General features: G+C 52.0%; 8 protein-coding genes across 8 annotated transcripts; 4 read left to right on the forward strand and 4 right to left on the reverse strand.

Annotated features, from left to right (window-relative positions):
* Positions 1-1,379: 1,379 nt before the first annotated feature.
* PtrM4_129230 (REB1, Myb superfamily protein) lies at positions 1,380-1,706 on the forward strand (the record flags this gene model as incomplete). The annotated part of the gene is made up of 2 exons (XM_001939943.2): positions 1,380-1,449; positions 1,531-1,706. The coding sequence occupies 2 exons, from the start codon at positions 1,380-1,382 to the stop codon at positions 1,704-1,706; spliced, it is 246 nt and encodes an 81-aa protein (XP_001939978.2).
* Positions 1,707-2,042: 336 nt separating this feature from the next.
* Positions 2,043-4,556, reverse strand: PtrM4_129240 (Dimer-Tnp-hAT domain containing protein; the record flags this gene model as incomplete). The annotated part of the gene is made up of 2 exons (XM_066108914.1): positions 2,043-4,445; positions 4,539-4,556. The coding sequence occupies 2 exons, from the start codon at positions 4,554-4,556 to the stop codon at positions 2,043-2,045; spliced, it is 2,421 nt and encodes an 806-aa protein (XP_065960906.1).
* Positions 4,557-5,702: 1,146 nt separating this feature from the next.
* On the forward strand, positions 5,703-6,059 carry PtrM4_129250 (uncharacterized protein; the record flags this gene model as incomplete). Its single annotated transcript, XM_066108915.1, has 1 exon — positions 5,703-6,059. One exon carries the CDS (start codon positions 5,703-5,705, stop codon positions 6,057-6,059), a length of 357 nt encoding a protein of 118 aa, XP_065960907.1.
* A 315-nt stretch (positions 6,060-6,374) lies between these two features.
* Positions 6,375-7,653, reverse strand: PtrM4_129260 (MhpC, hydrolase or acyltransferase (alpha-beta hydrolase superfamily); the record flags this gene model as incomplete). Its single annotated transcript, XM_001939945.1, has 4 exons — positions 6,375-6,562; positions 6,621-7,133; positions 7,189-7,503; positions 7,563-7,653. 4 exons carry the CDS (start codon positions 7,651-7,653, stop codon positions 6,375-6,377), a joined length of 1,107 nt encoding a protein of 368 aa, XP_001939980.1.
* A 275-nt stretch (positions 7,654-7,928) lies between these two features.
* On the forward strand, positions 7,929-9,739 carry PtrM4_129270 (GlcD, FAD-FMN-containing dehydrogenase; the record flags this gene model as incomplete). Its single annotated transcript, XM_001939946.2, has 6 exons — positions 7,929-8,015; positions 8,067-8,160; positions 8,262-9,087; positions 9,146-9,363; positions 9,415-9,538; positions 9,592-9,739. The coding sequence occupies 6 exons, from the start codon at positions 7,929-7,931 to the stop codon at positions 9,737-9,739; spliced, it is 1,497 nt and encodes a 498-aa protein (XP_001939981.1).
* Positions 9,740-10,493: 754 nt separating this feature from the next.
* On the reverse strand, positions 10,494-12,441 carry PtrM4_129280 (ProP, Permease major facilitator superfamily; the record flags this gene model as incomplete). The annotated part of the gene is made up of 7 exons (XM_066108916.1): positions 10,494-10,595; positions 10,647-10,704; positions 10,758-10,968; positions 11,024-11,179; positions 11,228-11,785; positions 11,835-12,336; positions 12,397-12,441. The coding sequence occupies 7 exons, from the start codon at positions 12,439-12,441 to the stop codon at positions 10,494-10,496; spliced, it is 1,632 nt and encodes a 543-aa protein (XP_065960908.1).
* Positions 12,442-12,705: 264 nt separating this feature from the next.
* On the forward strand, positions 12,706-13,554 carry PtrM4_129290 (Short-chain alcohol dehydrogenase; the record flags this gene model as incomplete). The annotated part of the gene is made up of 1 exon (XM_001939948.1): positions 12,706-13,554. The coding sequence occupies one exon, from the start codon at positions 12,706-12,708 to the stop codon at positions 13,552-13,554; it is 849 nt and encodes a 282-aa protein (XP_001939983.1).
* A 423-nt stretch (positions 13,555-13,977) lies between these two features.
* Positions 13,978-15,622, reverse strand: PtrM4_129300 (O-methyltransferase A; the record flags this gene model as incomplete). Its single annotated transcript, XM_066108917.1, has 5 exons — positions 13,978-14,166; positions 14,212-14,636; positions 14,719-15,032; positions 15,084-15,210; positions 15,280-15,622. The coding sequence occupies 5 exons, from the start codon at positions 15,620-15,622 to the stop codon at positions 13,978-13,980; spliced, it is 1,398 nt and encodes a 465-aa protein (XP_065960909.1).
* Between the last annotated feature and the right edge of the window lie 177 nt (positions 15,623-15,799).

Genomic DNA, 15,799 nt, shown 5'->3' on the forward strand with positions numbered 1-15,799 from the left:
TTTGTCGCTTGGAGTGATATCTATAGTCTAGATTTTTTATTACAAAATCAGCGCTTATAGAGGGACGGAGATGTACGTGTATATGTATGTCATTTGTTTGCCACATCGAAGCTTCAAGAATCCCTACAGAACGGTAGTTTTCGCAACATTACTGTAGGTGTTGCGGTTTGTGAGGCAAGGGTATTGCGCATGTCACGTGCGTTGTCCTGGCGCTCCTCCCTCCCCTCCATGAGCACCTTCTCCCCTCACCAGCATCAGAGATACGTCATGTAAATAGACCCTGATTATGGCTACATATAAGGTGGCCATGACAGCACAACAACAACAGAACACAATATACTCTGATGACTGCCTCGCGCGGTTACACTTTGATTGACTGCATTGTACTGCAACAGTAGGCATGGCATAGCACGTTACGCCATTGAGTAGTGTTGCACGATGCAGGCAGACTGAGCGCGAGAGCGTAGATGCCTCTAGAAAGCCGCCGGCATGCGCCACAGTTATCTTTAGAAACCTACCTAATGCAGGAACCGGCCTACGCTTGTCTGCGCTACGACGTGAAAGGAAGGAGAGCGCTCAAACTCGGCGATCTGCTCACGCTGACTGACTCATTCTACGGCTCTTCCATCAGCCACCCGGCATTACAACCGCATCCCGTTAGGTCTCACGTGAAAGAGACTCCGAAAATACAGCCTTGCATGTTGCCCTGTCGCCATCAGGCGCTAACCGGCATCTTGGCATGCGGCAGAGGAGCACAGTTGTCAACAAGCAAGTAAGTGGGGCTCAGAAACCGCCTTTCCAAGCCATGATAAGCACTTGCAAGAGTACATGTCAGCTCTGTAGCCTCATAGCACATTGTGGGCTGCTTGGATGTTTGGTAATCTCACCATAGCCAGTCAAGGCGGTCAGATTGTCTTAGCGGCGGATCACGAAATTACAGCTCACACTTGACTTGCTTGTCGCCTATTTGAGCCTAGTAGTTACCTATATAAGCTTAGCTGTTACCTCGTTGGGTTAGCGGCTGGTTTTGAGCGACGACTTGACTTGCTTGTTGACAACTGTGCAGAGGAGGCTCGGGGCCACTGAAAACAGCAGGCGAACGATTGTGTCGCCTAGACCTGTACTACGGACCCGCCGAGCCGATTAGAGAACGGCCAGCTCGAGAGCGTGGAGTGCTACCATAGAGGGAACCTCTGCAGGGTGCCCTGTAAGATGACTTGACAATGCATCTGTATAGTGGCATCGCTTGTAGCTTCCCGACCGGCTGAATAGAATGTCAGGAATGCTCGCACTGCCTACTGTTTCGAAAGCCTTCCAACCAACAGACCTCATTTCATGCTCTCGTCTCCTCGTCTCCTTCACATTGAGCACATAACATGATGCGGAAATCACCAAGAAGATGGACTGCGGAAGAGGACTCGATTCTATACCGAGAAGCAATGAAGCAGTGTAAGTCACATTCAGAATGGCTCACTCCACATTGAGAAGCCATCGAATCAAATTGCTGTCTGCTAAGACCCGCCTGCATAGCCCCCGATAGTATCTGGGATTGGAACCGGATTGCCGCAAACTTTACAGACAGATCCAACAAGGACTGTCGGAAACGCTGGGTCAACCACGTCGGTGGGGGACTCAAGAAAGGCCCTTGGTCTGAAGAGGAGAACTCCAAGCTCCGGGAGGCTGTGCAAATATTTGGACAACGGTAAACACGCCCATAGATTTCAACACCTTCTGACCTAACCCTTTCAACCAGTTGGACTGTTGTAGCGGATGCAGTTGGGTGCCGAAGCGCGGACCGTCAGACTCCGCAACAATCAAATCAATCAATCTTAAGGTTGTCGATTGGTTTGATTAGCTTGCGGCGACGCTGCTGCAGACTCCGCAACAATCAAATCAATCAATCTTAAGGTTGTCGATTGGTTTGATTAGCTTGCGGCGACGCTGCTGATTGATTGCGGATTGATTGTTAGGGTTTTTGAGCAGATTGATTGCGATTGATTGGTTGATTGGCTGATTGATGCTAAGAAGTAGTATACAGGGGGTTATGGTGTTGTACTCCAGCCTTCTATATCGTACTGTTGTACAATCTCCTCATCTTTGACGTCACTCCACTTATCTTCATCATCACCGTTGTTGTACAAGCCGTCAAAGCCAGCTCGTCTCCACGAACGTACAAGCTGAAGGGCAGCAAGTAACTCGCTGCCAAGAGCTCGCCGGCGCGGCTCAAGTAAATCGCCAAGCTCGCTAAAGAGCCTCTCGCAGTCGCAACTAGATGCTGGTATCGTGAGTATATCAATCGCAAACTGGCTTAAACACGGGTATTTTGAGCGTAATTGAATCCAGTACTTGACTGGGTGGCCATCGCTAAGATACTGTTCGCTTGTCCACTCTGGCTCTTGAGTTCTCCAGCGCTCGTACTCATCGTCGTGGGCAGCCTCTACCTGAGCCTTGTTGCGCCGTACGAGGGCGCCAATCACATCATCTATTCCTCTATGCCTTGGTTTTGCAGTTGTTTGAGATAGAGGACGTGTACGTTGAGGCTTATACGACTGCCAGAGCTGCAGGAAGCCAGCGTTGGCTGATGTTAGCCATTCTGGCTTATCCACCCAGCTGTTCTCGCAGTAGTATTTGTAGTATGGATGGAGGCAGGTAGCAGCGTAGTATGCTGGCGATCGATCGAGCTTGTTGTAGTAATCGTTGGCCTTACTCCAGGCGGCGCGGAGGTTAACAAAGAGGTGATCTTCAGGCGCATCAGGTGGGTTGAAGTCAACTTGCTCGTACGAGCGCGTACGGGCTTCGAGCGCGCCAAGTACGTATTCAAATACAGGAATAGTCTCATATATAGCGCCGTATTTGCCTGCCTTTCCGCGACCCTCAAGCTTCTCCGTAGCAAGCTTAAGCGGCTCTAGGCAGTCCTGATACTCTGTTATCACCGCCCAATCAGCAGCTGTAAGTCCTGTTGATCTCATCCAACTAGGTGCTTCAGGGAGTTTATTGCCACGTTGACAAGCGCGGCGATCTTCAAGGGAGAGTGCGTTAATGTAGTGCTCAGCGTAAGAGTTGTATGCTGCCTGGAGTTGAGTTGCGCGTTTGAAGGCAGCGTAGTAAGAGTTCCAGCGTGTAACAACAGGCTTCACAGGCTCAAGTACGTGGAGGCGCTCTCTAGCTGGCAACTCGGCGTTGGCGGCGGTTTGGAAGCTTCGGAAAATTTCGTGTTGTTGAGGCGTTTTTATATGGTTGATAACGTCGATAAGTACACCTAAGGGCCCTTCTTGACGCCACTCCTGCATGTACACCTCCTCTGTTTGGAGCTGCTCGTCGTTGTTGTTGTTGTACGCCTCTTGATTGCTGCCAAAGATAATTGCCTGGCCAATAAGGTTAAGCGTGTGAGGGCCGCAGCGGAGGCGTCGGTGAGCAGCGTTGAAGTCGTACGCGTGGGCGAGCGAGGAGACTGCAGTATCGTTGTTTGCAGCATTGTCGAGGACGAAGTAGCCGAGTTTATCACTCCCAATACTGTATTCTTGGAGCGTCTTTTTAATTGTATCAGCGATAGCATCACCAGTATGAGAGCCTGCGAGATGTGGGAGGGCGATGGGGAGATCTTGTATCACTCCAGAGGCGTTAGCAAAGTGTGCAACGACTCTAAAGAATCCACGCTTGCCACCCTTTGTCGTCCAACCATCAAAGCTTATGTGGATCTTGCTTGCAGCTTCTGACAGAGCGCAGACAATCTGTGGCTGCATATATTGGAAGAGGCGCATTGCGTAGGTAGCTACACTGCGAGGACTTACCCACAAAGCTGCCTCTGCCTCTGGGTTTGCAAGGCTAATCATCTCGCGAAAGGACGGCCTTGCAAGTAGCTCCATTGGCAAGTTGTTATCAAGAAGGCAGAACACTGCAACTTCACGAAACTGCTGGATGTTGAAGTTGCCCATCGCGTTGGCAGCCTCTTGAGAGACTGCAACACCAGTCTCCAGCGTCTGTCGTAGAGAGAGTTGCTGCCCTGTTCTTCGAGGCTTCAGGCCGTCTTTTGTAAAGCCATGGCCTCGTTTCTGAAGGCCAAGATGAGCTGCAGCTGAGGAGGTGGCCTTTGATACGTCAAAAACTCCACTGCCGCCAGTGTCAATGACCTTGTGGATGTGGCAGTATTTGCATACAAACCACACTCGATTCTGATCGTAGAGCTCAACAACGCGATATCCATGTTGAAAGATCCAACTCTTGACGCGCCGCCCAGTTGTAAGAGGCTTCATGAACCGAGGGAGGCGATCCCAGTTAATGCCGTCAAAGTTATCGCCATTATCAGGCTCTGTATCAACACTAGCCTCTGTTGTTGCTGCTGTACCAGCCTGGCTGCCCTCAGCCGCACCCTCCTCCTCTGTTTGCGACTCGAAAAATTGCGACTCAAACGTTGTGGCCTGGCTTACGGCGGCGCCAAGGGTTTCCTGAGGCGACAGCGATCGCTGAGATAGGACAGAGGGCCTTGATAGGCGCGCCCGTTTGGCGGCGGCGGCGGCGGCAGCAGTATTGGTGGGAACTCGAGAGCGTTTGGCCATCGTGGGCGATACTAAACACTAAAGAAAAATGTCTGTATAGGTAGCTAGGCAACTAGTGTTGTGTGTAAGGGATTATTAGGGAACTGAGTGAGCGAAATCGTTGTTGTATTAAGAACAGCGAAGGACTAGCTATATAGGTGCGGGGTGAAGCCTAGAAGAGGCTAGCCCCTAAGCAGAAGGAGCTAGTCCTATAAGAGGAGAGCTAGCTGGTGAGAAGTGAATGCATAGAGACTGGCTTGCCCGGCCGACAGGGATCACAAGCTAAGCGAGATAGGGGTCCAAGATAACTATCTTCAACACCAAAAACCTTCTCTTAATACGACACTACTCGCCTTACAACTCGTTAATAATAAATCAATCTAACTAATCAAATCAATCAATCTGACCTTCGCAAGTTGATTTGATTAGCTATTTTGAAAAGCTTAGATTGAGTTGATTGAGTTGGTAAAAACTCCAAATGACCAATCAAATCAATCAATCTGACCAATCTGGATTGATTGTTGCGGAGTCTGCGGACCGTAAGTGGACTATCCGCCAACAGCGACTCAACACTCACTAACGTTGTTTGGAGAATGTGCAAAGAGATGGCAGCATCATTTGGATCCTCAGTTGAATCTGAAGGAGTGGACGAAAGATGAGGTTAGTGATACGAGATGCGTGCGGGAGGGGCTGCGGGTGCAACCTTGCAAGTGTGCGGCACAGCTGATGATAGACCAGGATGAGCAATTACTGCAAGCCTTGCAGAAAATGGGACGGAACTGGAAGTCGATTCGAGACCAAAGATTCCATGGCCGCTCTCGCAACGACGTGAAGAACAGATACACGATCCTCACTCGACGCGCATCATCGTCGACATCGGCAACCACCAAGCGGAATACACCAGATACGGAGAATGACGAAGATGATGAGCATGATAGGGCTTTCAGTGTCCCAGAAGATGATGGTGAAGAGGAGGAAGATGACGACTATGATGACGAGGACGGCGACAATCACCACAACAACAACAACAACAACATGATTTACGATAATGGAGGAGACGTGCGGGATACAAATATTGATTTTGCGTCCAAGGCAGCTGGTCAAGACACTATGGATCTCGGTCCATTTCCCACCCCCTTTTCATCTTATGATTTCGGCACAGCAACCATGTCGCCAACCGAACATGCCTTTTCTCTTTCGTTCTCGATGGACGACATTATAGATCTTGACAACCCCCAAGTCGACCATAGTTACCCTTTTGATGCCTCACCGGACCAATTCGACTTACTGAACATGACTCACGTCGAGCCGTCCGTCAACGACATGCTTGGAGTGGACAATAAGGCGCTGTGGCAGGAGGACTCGTGCATCTCTCCCATGTCGTGCGGTCGGCAATCGGCTGGACAATCGACGTACAAGCGAGTTACGCTGGTTTTGGAAGACTACGACAAGGGATTGATGGACCAGTTGCTTCACATTGTGAGCACGAGTCAAGGGAAATCACAGATAGAGATTATGCCTTGAATTTCAAGAATATTTACAAATGCAAACTACTACACATTATGCTTTGCATGCGTGTTGGAGTGGTAGTTGTATTGATGTGTCGTGTTTTTTTAGACTGAGATGTCCGTGATCTAAGCTTATATACATGAAGTGGTGGGCTGATTGGCTGGTGGATAATCCACGTGACCGTGCAAGGTGCCCTGGGCTTACAAGTATTAATGAACGTTTCTGTGAAACGGCTCCGACTTCGGCAGATCTCGGGACAATCCCATGGGACAAATCCCATATGATTGCGCCACCAGCGGTCGGCAAGGTGGAAAGCCCGTCGGACTTGGATCACGGCCAATGCGCGGCCAAGAAGCTCTGCACGTCATCCATCAACTTCGGCCCGCTCCGATGGTAGAGGATTGCGTGACCAGTATTCGCATAGACCTTGACGTCGTGAGCCGAGGCGGTTGGGAATTTGTCGTACACGGCGTACGGCTGGCTGCCGCACTTGGGGCCGCCACAAAACGTCCCGTCATCTAGATATGGTCAGCCACTCTGCCCCCAATCGAGCATTCGTTGTCGAGGTTGTCTTACTCTCGCCAATGCCTAGGAACACGGGTCCGGTGAAGTGAGGAGCGTCGACCAAGTGGTAGGTAAAAGTTATGGCGGCGCCGAGGGTGTCAAAGTCTCGCGTGGCAAAGTCGGCAGCCAAGGCGTCCTTTTCGTAGTCCCCGTAGAAGCATGCGACTTCGCGTGCTTCGATTGTTGGTTGGGTCTGGTAAAACGGCTCGAGATGACCCCAGCGGTCGGGGTCTATGGTCCGGGCTGAGGTCTGCAGGCCGGCTATGGATAAAAAAGCCGGGTAGATCCATGTCAGATCCCAGGAGATGCCGATCAGGACGTAAACATCGACATCGTGGGGGTACTTGTCGGCCAATCCATTTGCGATGATACCTCCAATGGAAAAACCAACAAATGCCATCTGCTTAAACTGACGGCCGACGTACTGTCCTTCGCGTATGAGGCGGATGACCTCGTGCATGGCCTGCACGGCCGTCTCTGTCTGCGCCTCCTTGAGTCCGTCAGGAAAACTGCTGTTTCCAGCACCTGTGCGCCGCCAAAGATTAGATGAGCGTCCACGATGGTGCACGGAAACACGTACCGATGAGGTCAACGGCAACGGTGGTGTATCCCGCATTCGTCATTCGCCGTGTCCAGCTGTGCTCTTCGGGCTTGTAGGGGAAATCCCACATCTTTTTGTTGAAGGTGGCGCCGTGGGCGAGTATCTGTACCGTGTCGAGGGCGGCAACATTAGTAGGTGGCTTGCAGACACGGGCCGAGATGTTGTAGTCTGCTGCAACAAGGGTCTTGCGAGCGGCCAATGCAAAGAGAATATTGACATCGTAGCTTCCGGTGAAGTTGCCCTCGGCTGACTTTGCAACATGCACAGGGATGACCACGTCGTGGCACAGATCAGCTAGTTATGGTACGTACTCGTTAGATTCTGTCAAACGCGATGCGTAGGGAGCGATCTACCTTGGCCTGAAACGACATCAGCCGCATGGACGGCAGCGGCAGCGATAAGCTGACAGCTAGCCAATGTCAGAAAAGCGCGGAGAGGTCTCATGTTTCCAGGAGTAGCAAAGAACACGGCGTTGGGATGGTCAGTTGAGATATAGGTAAGCGAGCCACTCATGTGACTTTATAGCCCAGGAGATCCATCGGGACCCGCGTACCACAGCCCAGGTGTGAATCGGTTCGCGCCACGCACCGGACCGGAGTTTGTCCACTCCAATCGAATCCCAGGCGCATCCAGGCGGACTAACACGTACATATGAAAGCACAAAAGGGCAATTGCCATGGACGCTCGCATCAACTTCAAGGTTCATTACTGGCGCGAGCATGTTCGTCGAGACGCTAGCCACTGCACTTGCCCTGTTTGGCACTGCGACTACATTGTCGTATCAGGATCCCGCCGTAACGCAATGCGTGAGAACGTCCCTCTCCAGACGCGTGACTCGCCACTCCTAACACTTGCAGTGTTCGCAACTCGCGGCCCAGTTGCCCAATACGACCTTCCCGCGAGATGGCTCTAGTACCTCCACGTACTACCAAACCAAGACCTCGTTTTGGTGTAAGTCTGCTCTATCTTCGGTGTCTTTGTAGATCGTGCTCTCTGTCGTCTAATCAAGCGTCGCAAACACCACATATCCCGAAGCTAACCGCCGCCTGTAGCGGCAACCGAGTGGCTAGACCCGACCTGCGTCTTCCTCCCCACAAAGGCCTCCGATATTGAGGCCGCCGTCTCCATCTTCACTGCAAATGACTGTCCCTTTGCTATTCGCGGGGGTGGCCATAGCGCAATCCGTGCTGCAGCCAATATCGACCATGGCATCCTGGTGAGCATGAAGCACGTCAAGGACATCACCTTTAGCGAAGACCTCTCCACTGTCACCGTCGGCGCCGGCCTCACATGGGCTGAGGTCTATGAGGCTACAGAGGCTCGCGGACGCATGGCCGTTGCAGGTCGTTTCGGCACTGTTGGCACTGGTCTTGTGCTGGGCGCTGGCTTTTCCTACCTGAACAATCGCCACGGTCTGGGCGTTGACAACGTTGCCGGACAGCACGTGGTTTTGGCCAATGGCACAAGCGTATACGCCAATGCCACCCATCACTCTGAACTTCATTGGGCTCTCAAGGGTGGCGGCAACAACTTTGGTGTCGTCTCACACTACGATCTCGTCCTGCACCCCAGTGATGGCTGCTTTGGTGGACGCTATACCTACCCGCACACCTCCATCGGGGCCATGAAGAAGGCAACGTACGACTATCACGTCAAGACCGCCATTGAGGATGTAGACATGCACGTCCTTCCGACATATGTCTTTGCTGACAACACAACGTATGGCTACACCCCCGTCGTGTCCAACCGAAACGCGACGGCGTTGCCCAAGTCACTGCGTGCATGGGACGAGATTCCTCACACAAACCAGACAATGAAACCGAGAAAGTACGGCGACTTGGCTAACCATCTTGTCGCCGGCTTTCCTGACGGACTAATGTGAGTTTGTTTCGGATCTCCCTTTGCCTGATCAAGAAAGAACACTGACACTTGGTAGCCAATCCCATTACACCTTCACAGTGTACCCAGACGAAGCCTTCTTCGGCGAACTTTTTGATCTATGGGAGAAATTCTGTATTTCAATGGCTCATATTGATGGCTTCAATGGCTTGCACACGGTCATGCCTATTACGCCTCGAGCGATTGCCGAGGGCATAAAGAACGGCCACAACGCTTTGGGCATTGACCAAGCAAAGCCTAACACGACTCTTTCTGGTAAGCCCGTAGCTCAACACCCACCTGCTCCGTTTTTTCTGACTCGCCCAGTCTTTTATCTCGGCGTCACCTTCAACAATGCAGCCGACAGCGAGGAGGTCTTCCCCGCATGGGAGACGTTTGTGCGCTCCCTGCAGGTGCGAGCAAAGGTTTTGGGTATCCTGTTTCCGTACATGTAAGCTGACAAGCTCCGACACTTTTTCCTCTTGCAGAGACTGACTGTCGCAGAATGATGAACTACTCCGACCACAATCAGCAGGTGTTGGCGTCTTATGGTGCCAAGAACGTGGAGCGTTTGCAAGCAGTCCAGAGGCAGTACGATCCCTCTCTGGTCTTCCAGCGCTTGGTCACCGGAGGTCAAAAGCTCCCTTTGTAGATGGCACATGGTACCACAGTCTGTATAATCCATTGAGCGCCCTGCAAATACTCTGCAGCCGCAAGACAAAGACTTTGCCCTATTTACTCCAAAACTTTGAGCTACCCGTGCCAGAAATCGCGTAAAATGACTTGAGCATCTTGCCAAAGGCAGGGCAATCACTATGCTGAATTTCGCTTTTGCTTTATACCTCTCTCTCTCTCTCTTGCTATGGAAGGAGAGATCTTGAGGTTTTGTAGCTAATTGGGATTAGCGGCTTGGCACCGCCTGCCTATAGATAGCCGTTGAGGCTCTGCAACGCAGACTCAACCTTCGAATCCACTGTACTATATCCCAATCCTTTTGTCGCTCTTGGGCCTCGGCCGTTGCATCTCTCTCTCTCTACAACGGGTCCGTTGTCTGCTTGTCTGCCGCGGCATTAAAGACTCTTTTTGAAAACGAACCAAGATGAAAAAGCAGCAAAGTGCAGCACGAGCAGTCTATCTAGGTAAATTTCCATAATCATGGCGCGACTGGCTTCGAGCACACCACCACCACAACCACCACATCAAACCAAAGTAAATAGAATAGCTTTAGTAACGATTTATATTACCTTATATGGATGCTAGAATATATTTCCCCAACACGTGAAGCCGCACAATCTCTCCATCCGGTGTGTATCCTTACCCGAGAACACGGCGCAACATGCCATCTCCGTCTCGATTGGCTATTTGTGTAATGTGAAGTTGGCATCACCTCGAGACGAGACATGTATTTATTGGCTCTCTGACTCATCCGCTTCCTTGACACGGCCAGCATCCTTGTCCGTGAGCGCGGACTCTGAGTCGGACGGGGAACTCGCGTGCATCTGTTTGTGCTTTGCAGATGTTAGGGGGCGAATGGCTGTTGATAAGACGAGAGGACTTACTGGTAGTATGACAGAAAGAACCAGACACAATGCAGCTGCTGCGTAGCATGGTATGAATCTACCGAGCAAGGTCAGTCAAGGAAAGGCTGTGCATTTTGGCACATGACGTACGTCTTTCGCAAAGAATTGACCAGCGCGTTGGAAAGCGCAGTCTGCGACGATTTATCGAGACCCGAGAAGAGTTCGCCTGCTGCCCCTTCTATGGCATGCTGAACTTGTTCGCTTGACAAATTGGGGAGAACGGTAGCGATTGAGGATACGGCGTCGTTGACGAAGATTGCACTGGCGATAGCTAGGCCAAAGGTGATGCCACAAAGTTGCGCTGGGTCAGTGTCAGCAAATACATATGCGACTGGAAAGTGAGTCAGGTCCCGTACCTAACATCATGAAACTAGTACCAAAGGCCATGTCTTTTGGCTCGAGGATGGAAAAGAGGACAGCGTAACCGGCTTGCACATAGGCGCCCGAGCCCAAACCAAGAAGTATTTCGAAACCATAGATATTGCGTGTCGGGGTGTCGATCGTTACTCGAGCTGCTAAAGTGTGAGATTGCGAAGCATGTAGGGCACGAGGACGCTTACACAAGAGAACAGTGGCTATGAGTGCGAGTGCACTTCCGACGACGTACCATGCCTTGTAGTGACCCACCTTGGACATGAAAGCCCCATTCGCCAGCATGGCGGCACTGAGAAGTGCAATGTAGGGAAGAAGTCGAACACCTGACTGGAGAGCGTCATCGCCACGTGTGAACTGGAAATAAAGAGGAATGTAGTAAATCGGTACGAAAGTGAAGACATCGCATGCAGCTGCAATGACAGCTAGAAGCACAGCGTGACCATTGGTCATAAAATGCATGGGGAAGAGCCGATCTCGTTCGTTCGTGGTAAAACTGAAATGTTGCTGTACCGCAAACACAACCAGAAATACGGCGGCGAGGACGAAGAGGACGATTGAGGCAGCGCTACTCCAGCTGAACAGCCTGCCTCCAAAGTCAACTGCCAGCACCAGTGGAAGCATGGAGGCGAGTATGAAGATGGTACCAAGCCAATCTAATCTGGCAGCGCGAGCGCGTTTCGAGGGCTTGTCAGCCGGCGATGCCGAAGGAAGGAGAAATATCCAGATTGGAGCGAGAACAGCGCCTCATTTCAGGTCAGTAAAGTCCTCCGGTCCATACACATGGATGCATACCTGCACATAGATTGATATAGAAGGCCCATCGCCATCCGCCAGCGCCGGCACTTTCGAAGAGGCCTCCCAAGATAGGTCCGAGGACAGTACCGACACCCCAGATGAGGCCATTGAGGCTCAAGTACACAGGTCTTTCTCGCGGCGAGGTGTTGAGGCACAAGAGGGTAACAGAACCCATGTATAACCCGTTTCCGCCGATTCCAGCCACTACGCGACCCACAATCATGGTGTTCATGTTGCGAGCCGCACCGCAAAGTGCAGAGCCGACGAAGAAAAGAAGTCCCGAAGCGAGGTAGACATATTTGGGATCGAAGAGGGCGTATATCTTGCCAAGGGGCAATAGAAGACAGAGACCTCCGGCAGTGAAGCCCACAGAAAGCCAGGCAAGCTGTTCAGCTTGGCCCAAGTCTTGAATGATGATGGGAACAATATTCGCGACGATGGTGTTATCCAGAGCGTATAGGCCGAGGCTGGATACGATGGCAAGTACGACCAAAAACCACTGTTTTGGTTTGAGTTAGCTATATCATCGTAATGTCAAAACGGTGCAATGATTGTGTACCTTGAAGCCGTAGACGGCACGACTGGGTTCGGCAGAGTCGGTCATGTTGTGCTGAGAAGGATATTGGCGCAAGTGGGAATCAATTCCCCAGCAATCAACAATGTGATTTACCTTGGCTGGGACATGCGATATTTTGGGACACACTCGCACTCTTCGTAGTTACGATGCATACTCCGGTCCCGGCCCTGGACTTTAACTCCGGGTTTCCCAACCCTTCACCACGCCGCACAACAAAGAGCAAAGCTTTATAAACACGGCATCGCACCTAACTCCGTTGTTACCACAACCTCTCCGATTCTCAAAATCATCATGGTAAAAGTCTGGCTCATTACTGGATGCTCGTCTGGCTTCGGTCAGGAAATCGCCCTGGCCGCGCTGGCCCACGGCGACACAGTCGTTGCTACCGCGCGTGACCCCACCAAGCTTGCACAGCTCGCCGAGCGTGGTGCTATCACGGAGCAGCTCGATGTGCTCGATAGCGATGAAAAGCTGAGCAGCCGCATCGATGCAATTGTGAAGAAGACGGGCGGGATCGACATTCTCGTCAACAACGCCGGCTACATCCTGGCCGGCGGGGTCGAGGAGTGCAGCCGCAGCGAAGTCGAGGCGCAATTCAGCACCAATGTCTTTGGCCAGCTCAACATCATCCGCGCCGTGTTGCCCGTGATGCGCAAGAAGCGCTCTGGCGTCGTCGCAAACTTGGGCTCCATTGGCGGCTGGGCTGGATCTCCTGCTGCGGGCTTGTACTGCGCCACCAAGGCCTGCGCCACCATCCTCGCGGAATCACTGCGCCAGGAGGTCGCCCATCTCAACATCAAGGTCACCTCCATCGAGCCTGGCTACTTCCGCACCAACTTCTTAAGCTCCGGACACAAGACCATGGCGGCTAACCGCATCGCGGACTTGGCCGCAGGCGTCGACGGCACGTACGCCGGTCTCGAGGCTTATAACCACAAGCAGCCCGGCGACCCACAAAAAGGCGCAAAGTTGATTGATGAAGCGCTTACGGGAACGGGCCGATGCGAGGGACGAGAGCTACCTGTGCGTCTGAGTCTGGGCAGCGATGCCTACCAGTTTGTGTCGGGTCACATTGACCGGTACAAGAAGGAGCTTGAGAGCTGGAAAGACCTCACAACCACCACGGACTGCGACAACTGAAGGCGCTGATCGACGGGACACGGTTCACAGAGTCCATCGGAGGCTGTCACTGTGGCATGGCTCGTACAAGGTGCGAGAATCGTCGGTGATGCTAGAGCACGTCGAGTGGTGCCAGCGAGCACAAGGCAAGGGGCTTCGTAGGATGACCCCGGGAATTCAGCAATACCTCGGTAGTCAGAGAACATGATTACTTTCTGTGCCAATGGATTAAATGCAAAGATTGAGCATGTGACTTTTCTCCTGAGCATGCCGCATATCCGGGGCTCTACGTGCATATACGCATGCACTGCGGCATGCTCCCATATGTAGCCCCATTTTCGACTTGAAAACACGTGACTTTGTAAGTTGTCCTTAAAATACTGACCAATCACCTGTCCCGCCACCATCACCTTTGTGTTACTCCGACACTTCAACAACCGCATCTTACACGAGCTCTGAATTTGGCAGTACAACCTCCACCAACGAAACCTGACTACGGCAGTCCCATATCTTATGCAGCTTCAATCCCGCCTTCTCAACGATGACGCGGAATTCGCGAGGCGTCCGCTCAATGCCGTTCAACAACGCCATCATCGCAAGGTCGCGTTGATGCGAGTAACGAGTGTAATAGCCCTATAGAGTCAGCGGATTATACGCTTCGCTGGCCTTTTAACTTACCCAGTTTGCAGGCAGAGGAGCAGGTGCAGCGGCAAGCTCCTCCGAACCCAACGTTGTGTTCATGACCTGATCGCAGATCAGAATCCGCGACCGCGGGCCCATGCTGGGCTTGATAGCCGTAAGAATCCGGACACAAAAGTCGTCCGACCAATCGTGTATCACGTATCGAAGCCAGTAAACGTCGGCGTTCTTGATCGGATTAGGCTCGAAGAAGTCGTGAGGGCAGAATTGCACCCTCTTTTGCGCGACGGCATCTGGGTTGTCTTTTGGCCAGACCACCTTCTCAGCTTGCTCCAGCATCGCCGCGCGATCCTGGATGACAAATTGTAATTGCGGATGGACTTGCGAGAGCTGGAGACTGAAACCGCCCACACCTCCGCCCACGTCAACCACGAGCGCAGAGCCTAGCGACTCCCATGGATAATCTAGGCAGATTGTTAGCTACCCTGTTGGCTGATGGTGATCTCTGATACTTGCCATATAGATGAGCCTTGCCAAAGACTTGACCTCCGCCAACCATGGCGAGCCCGAAAATGGGCAGTTCAGGCCGCCCTACCAGGTCAGACGCGGATTTTCCTTGCACTGCCTTGTCGAGTTCAGACCCAAAAGGACCTGGATAGCCGCTAGGTCCTCCGTCTGTTCCGCAACGTCCGTCCTGCAAGTTTTGCACCGTGACCTTTTCCTCTAGCCAGTCCCATCGTGCTTTTTGCGTATTTGCTGCTGCCTGGAAAGCTGTATCTATGACGTCGAAAGAAGGGCCCGTTTTCTTGTCAAAGAGCGATCGAGGTAGATGATCAGACGCCGAGTATATGTCAAAAGCGCTACGCACGTGTTTAGAATGCAATCTTTCTAAACGATCAGGAATGCCTTACAACATGACAATGTATGCTCTGAGTGGCTCGTTACCGACCAAAGCAGCCGACACATGGTTATTCGCGAAGCGGTCGGGCTGAACCTCTTTGAAGATATGGATGGAACACAAACAACGCATGAGTCGAGCTATATTCACAGAGTACCCAATCAGCATGGCTGGCATCTTTCATGCACATACACGACGGTGGTACTGACATAGTTTTGTAGACTCGATGCCTACCTGCTTTGCCAGGTCCTCCACGGCAACGCCGCTTTCATCGGAACCGACAAGCATATCTGGGATTCGCTTCTCAGCTGCAATGTGCAAGGCACGCGCCTCAAAGTATTGCGTTGACACTTCCAAAAGACGGTTGCTTGGCGTGCTCACAAGCTCCGTGAGCATGCCTGCTGCGGAGAGAATCGTTCTTTGGGCATTGAACAACTCTTTGGGGGGGAGTGATTCCTTGCTCTGTTCACTGGATGTTATGAGTGTCGCCAAAGCCGACTGTACTAGCACACCGAGCTGAATGAGCTTCGCCGAGGTTGAGTTGGGGTCCATGGTCACGGAGAACTTTGTGCGTGTCCAGATAATTCGATCAAGTGTTGTGAATATTCATCCAAGTACATTCATGTCCAATCTCTAAATGTGTTTGCGATTTGGGTCACCTAGATGCCGGAGTACGTTGTGTCGCTGATCAGAACTACCAGCGGACCGGAGTACAGCGGACCTCACCAC

This window comes from Pyrenophora tritici-repentis, chromosome 7 (assembly GCF_003171515.1).
Source record: "Pyrenophora tritici-repentis strain M4 chromosome 7, whole genome shotgun sequence".
Taxonomy (NCBI): Eukaryota; Fungi; Ascomycota; class Dothideomycetes; order Pleosporales; family Pleosporaceae; genus Pyrenophora; species Pyrenophora tritici-repentis.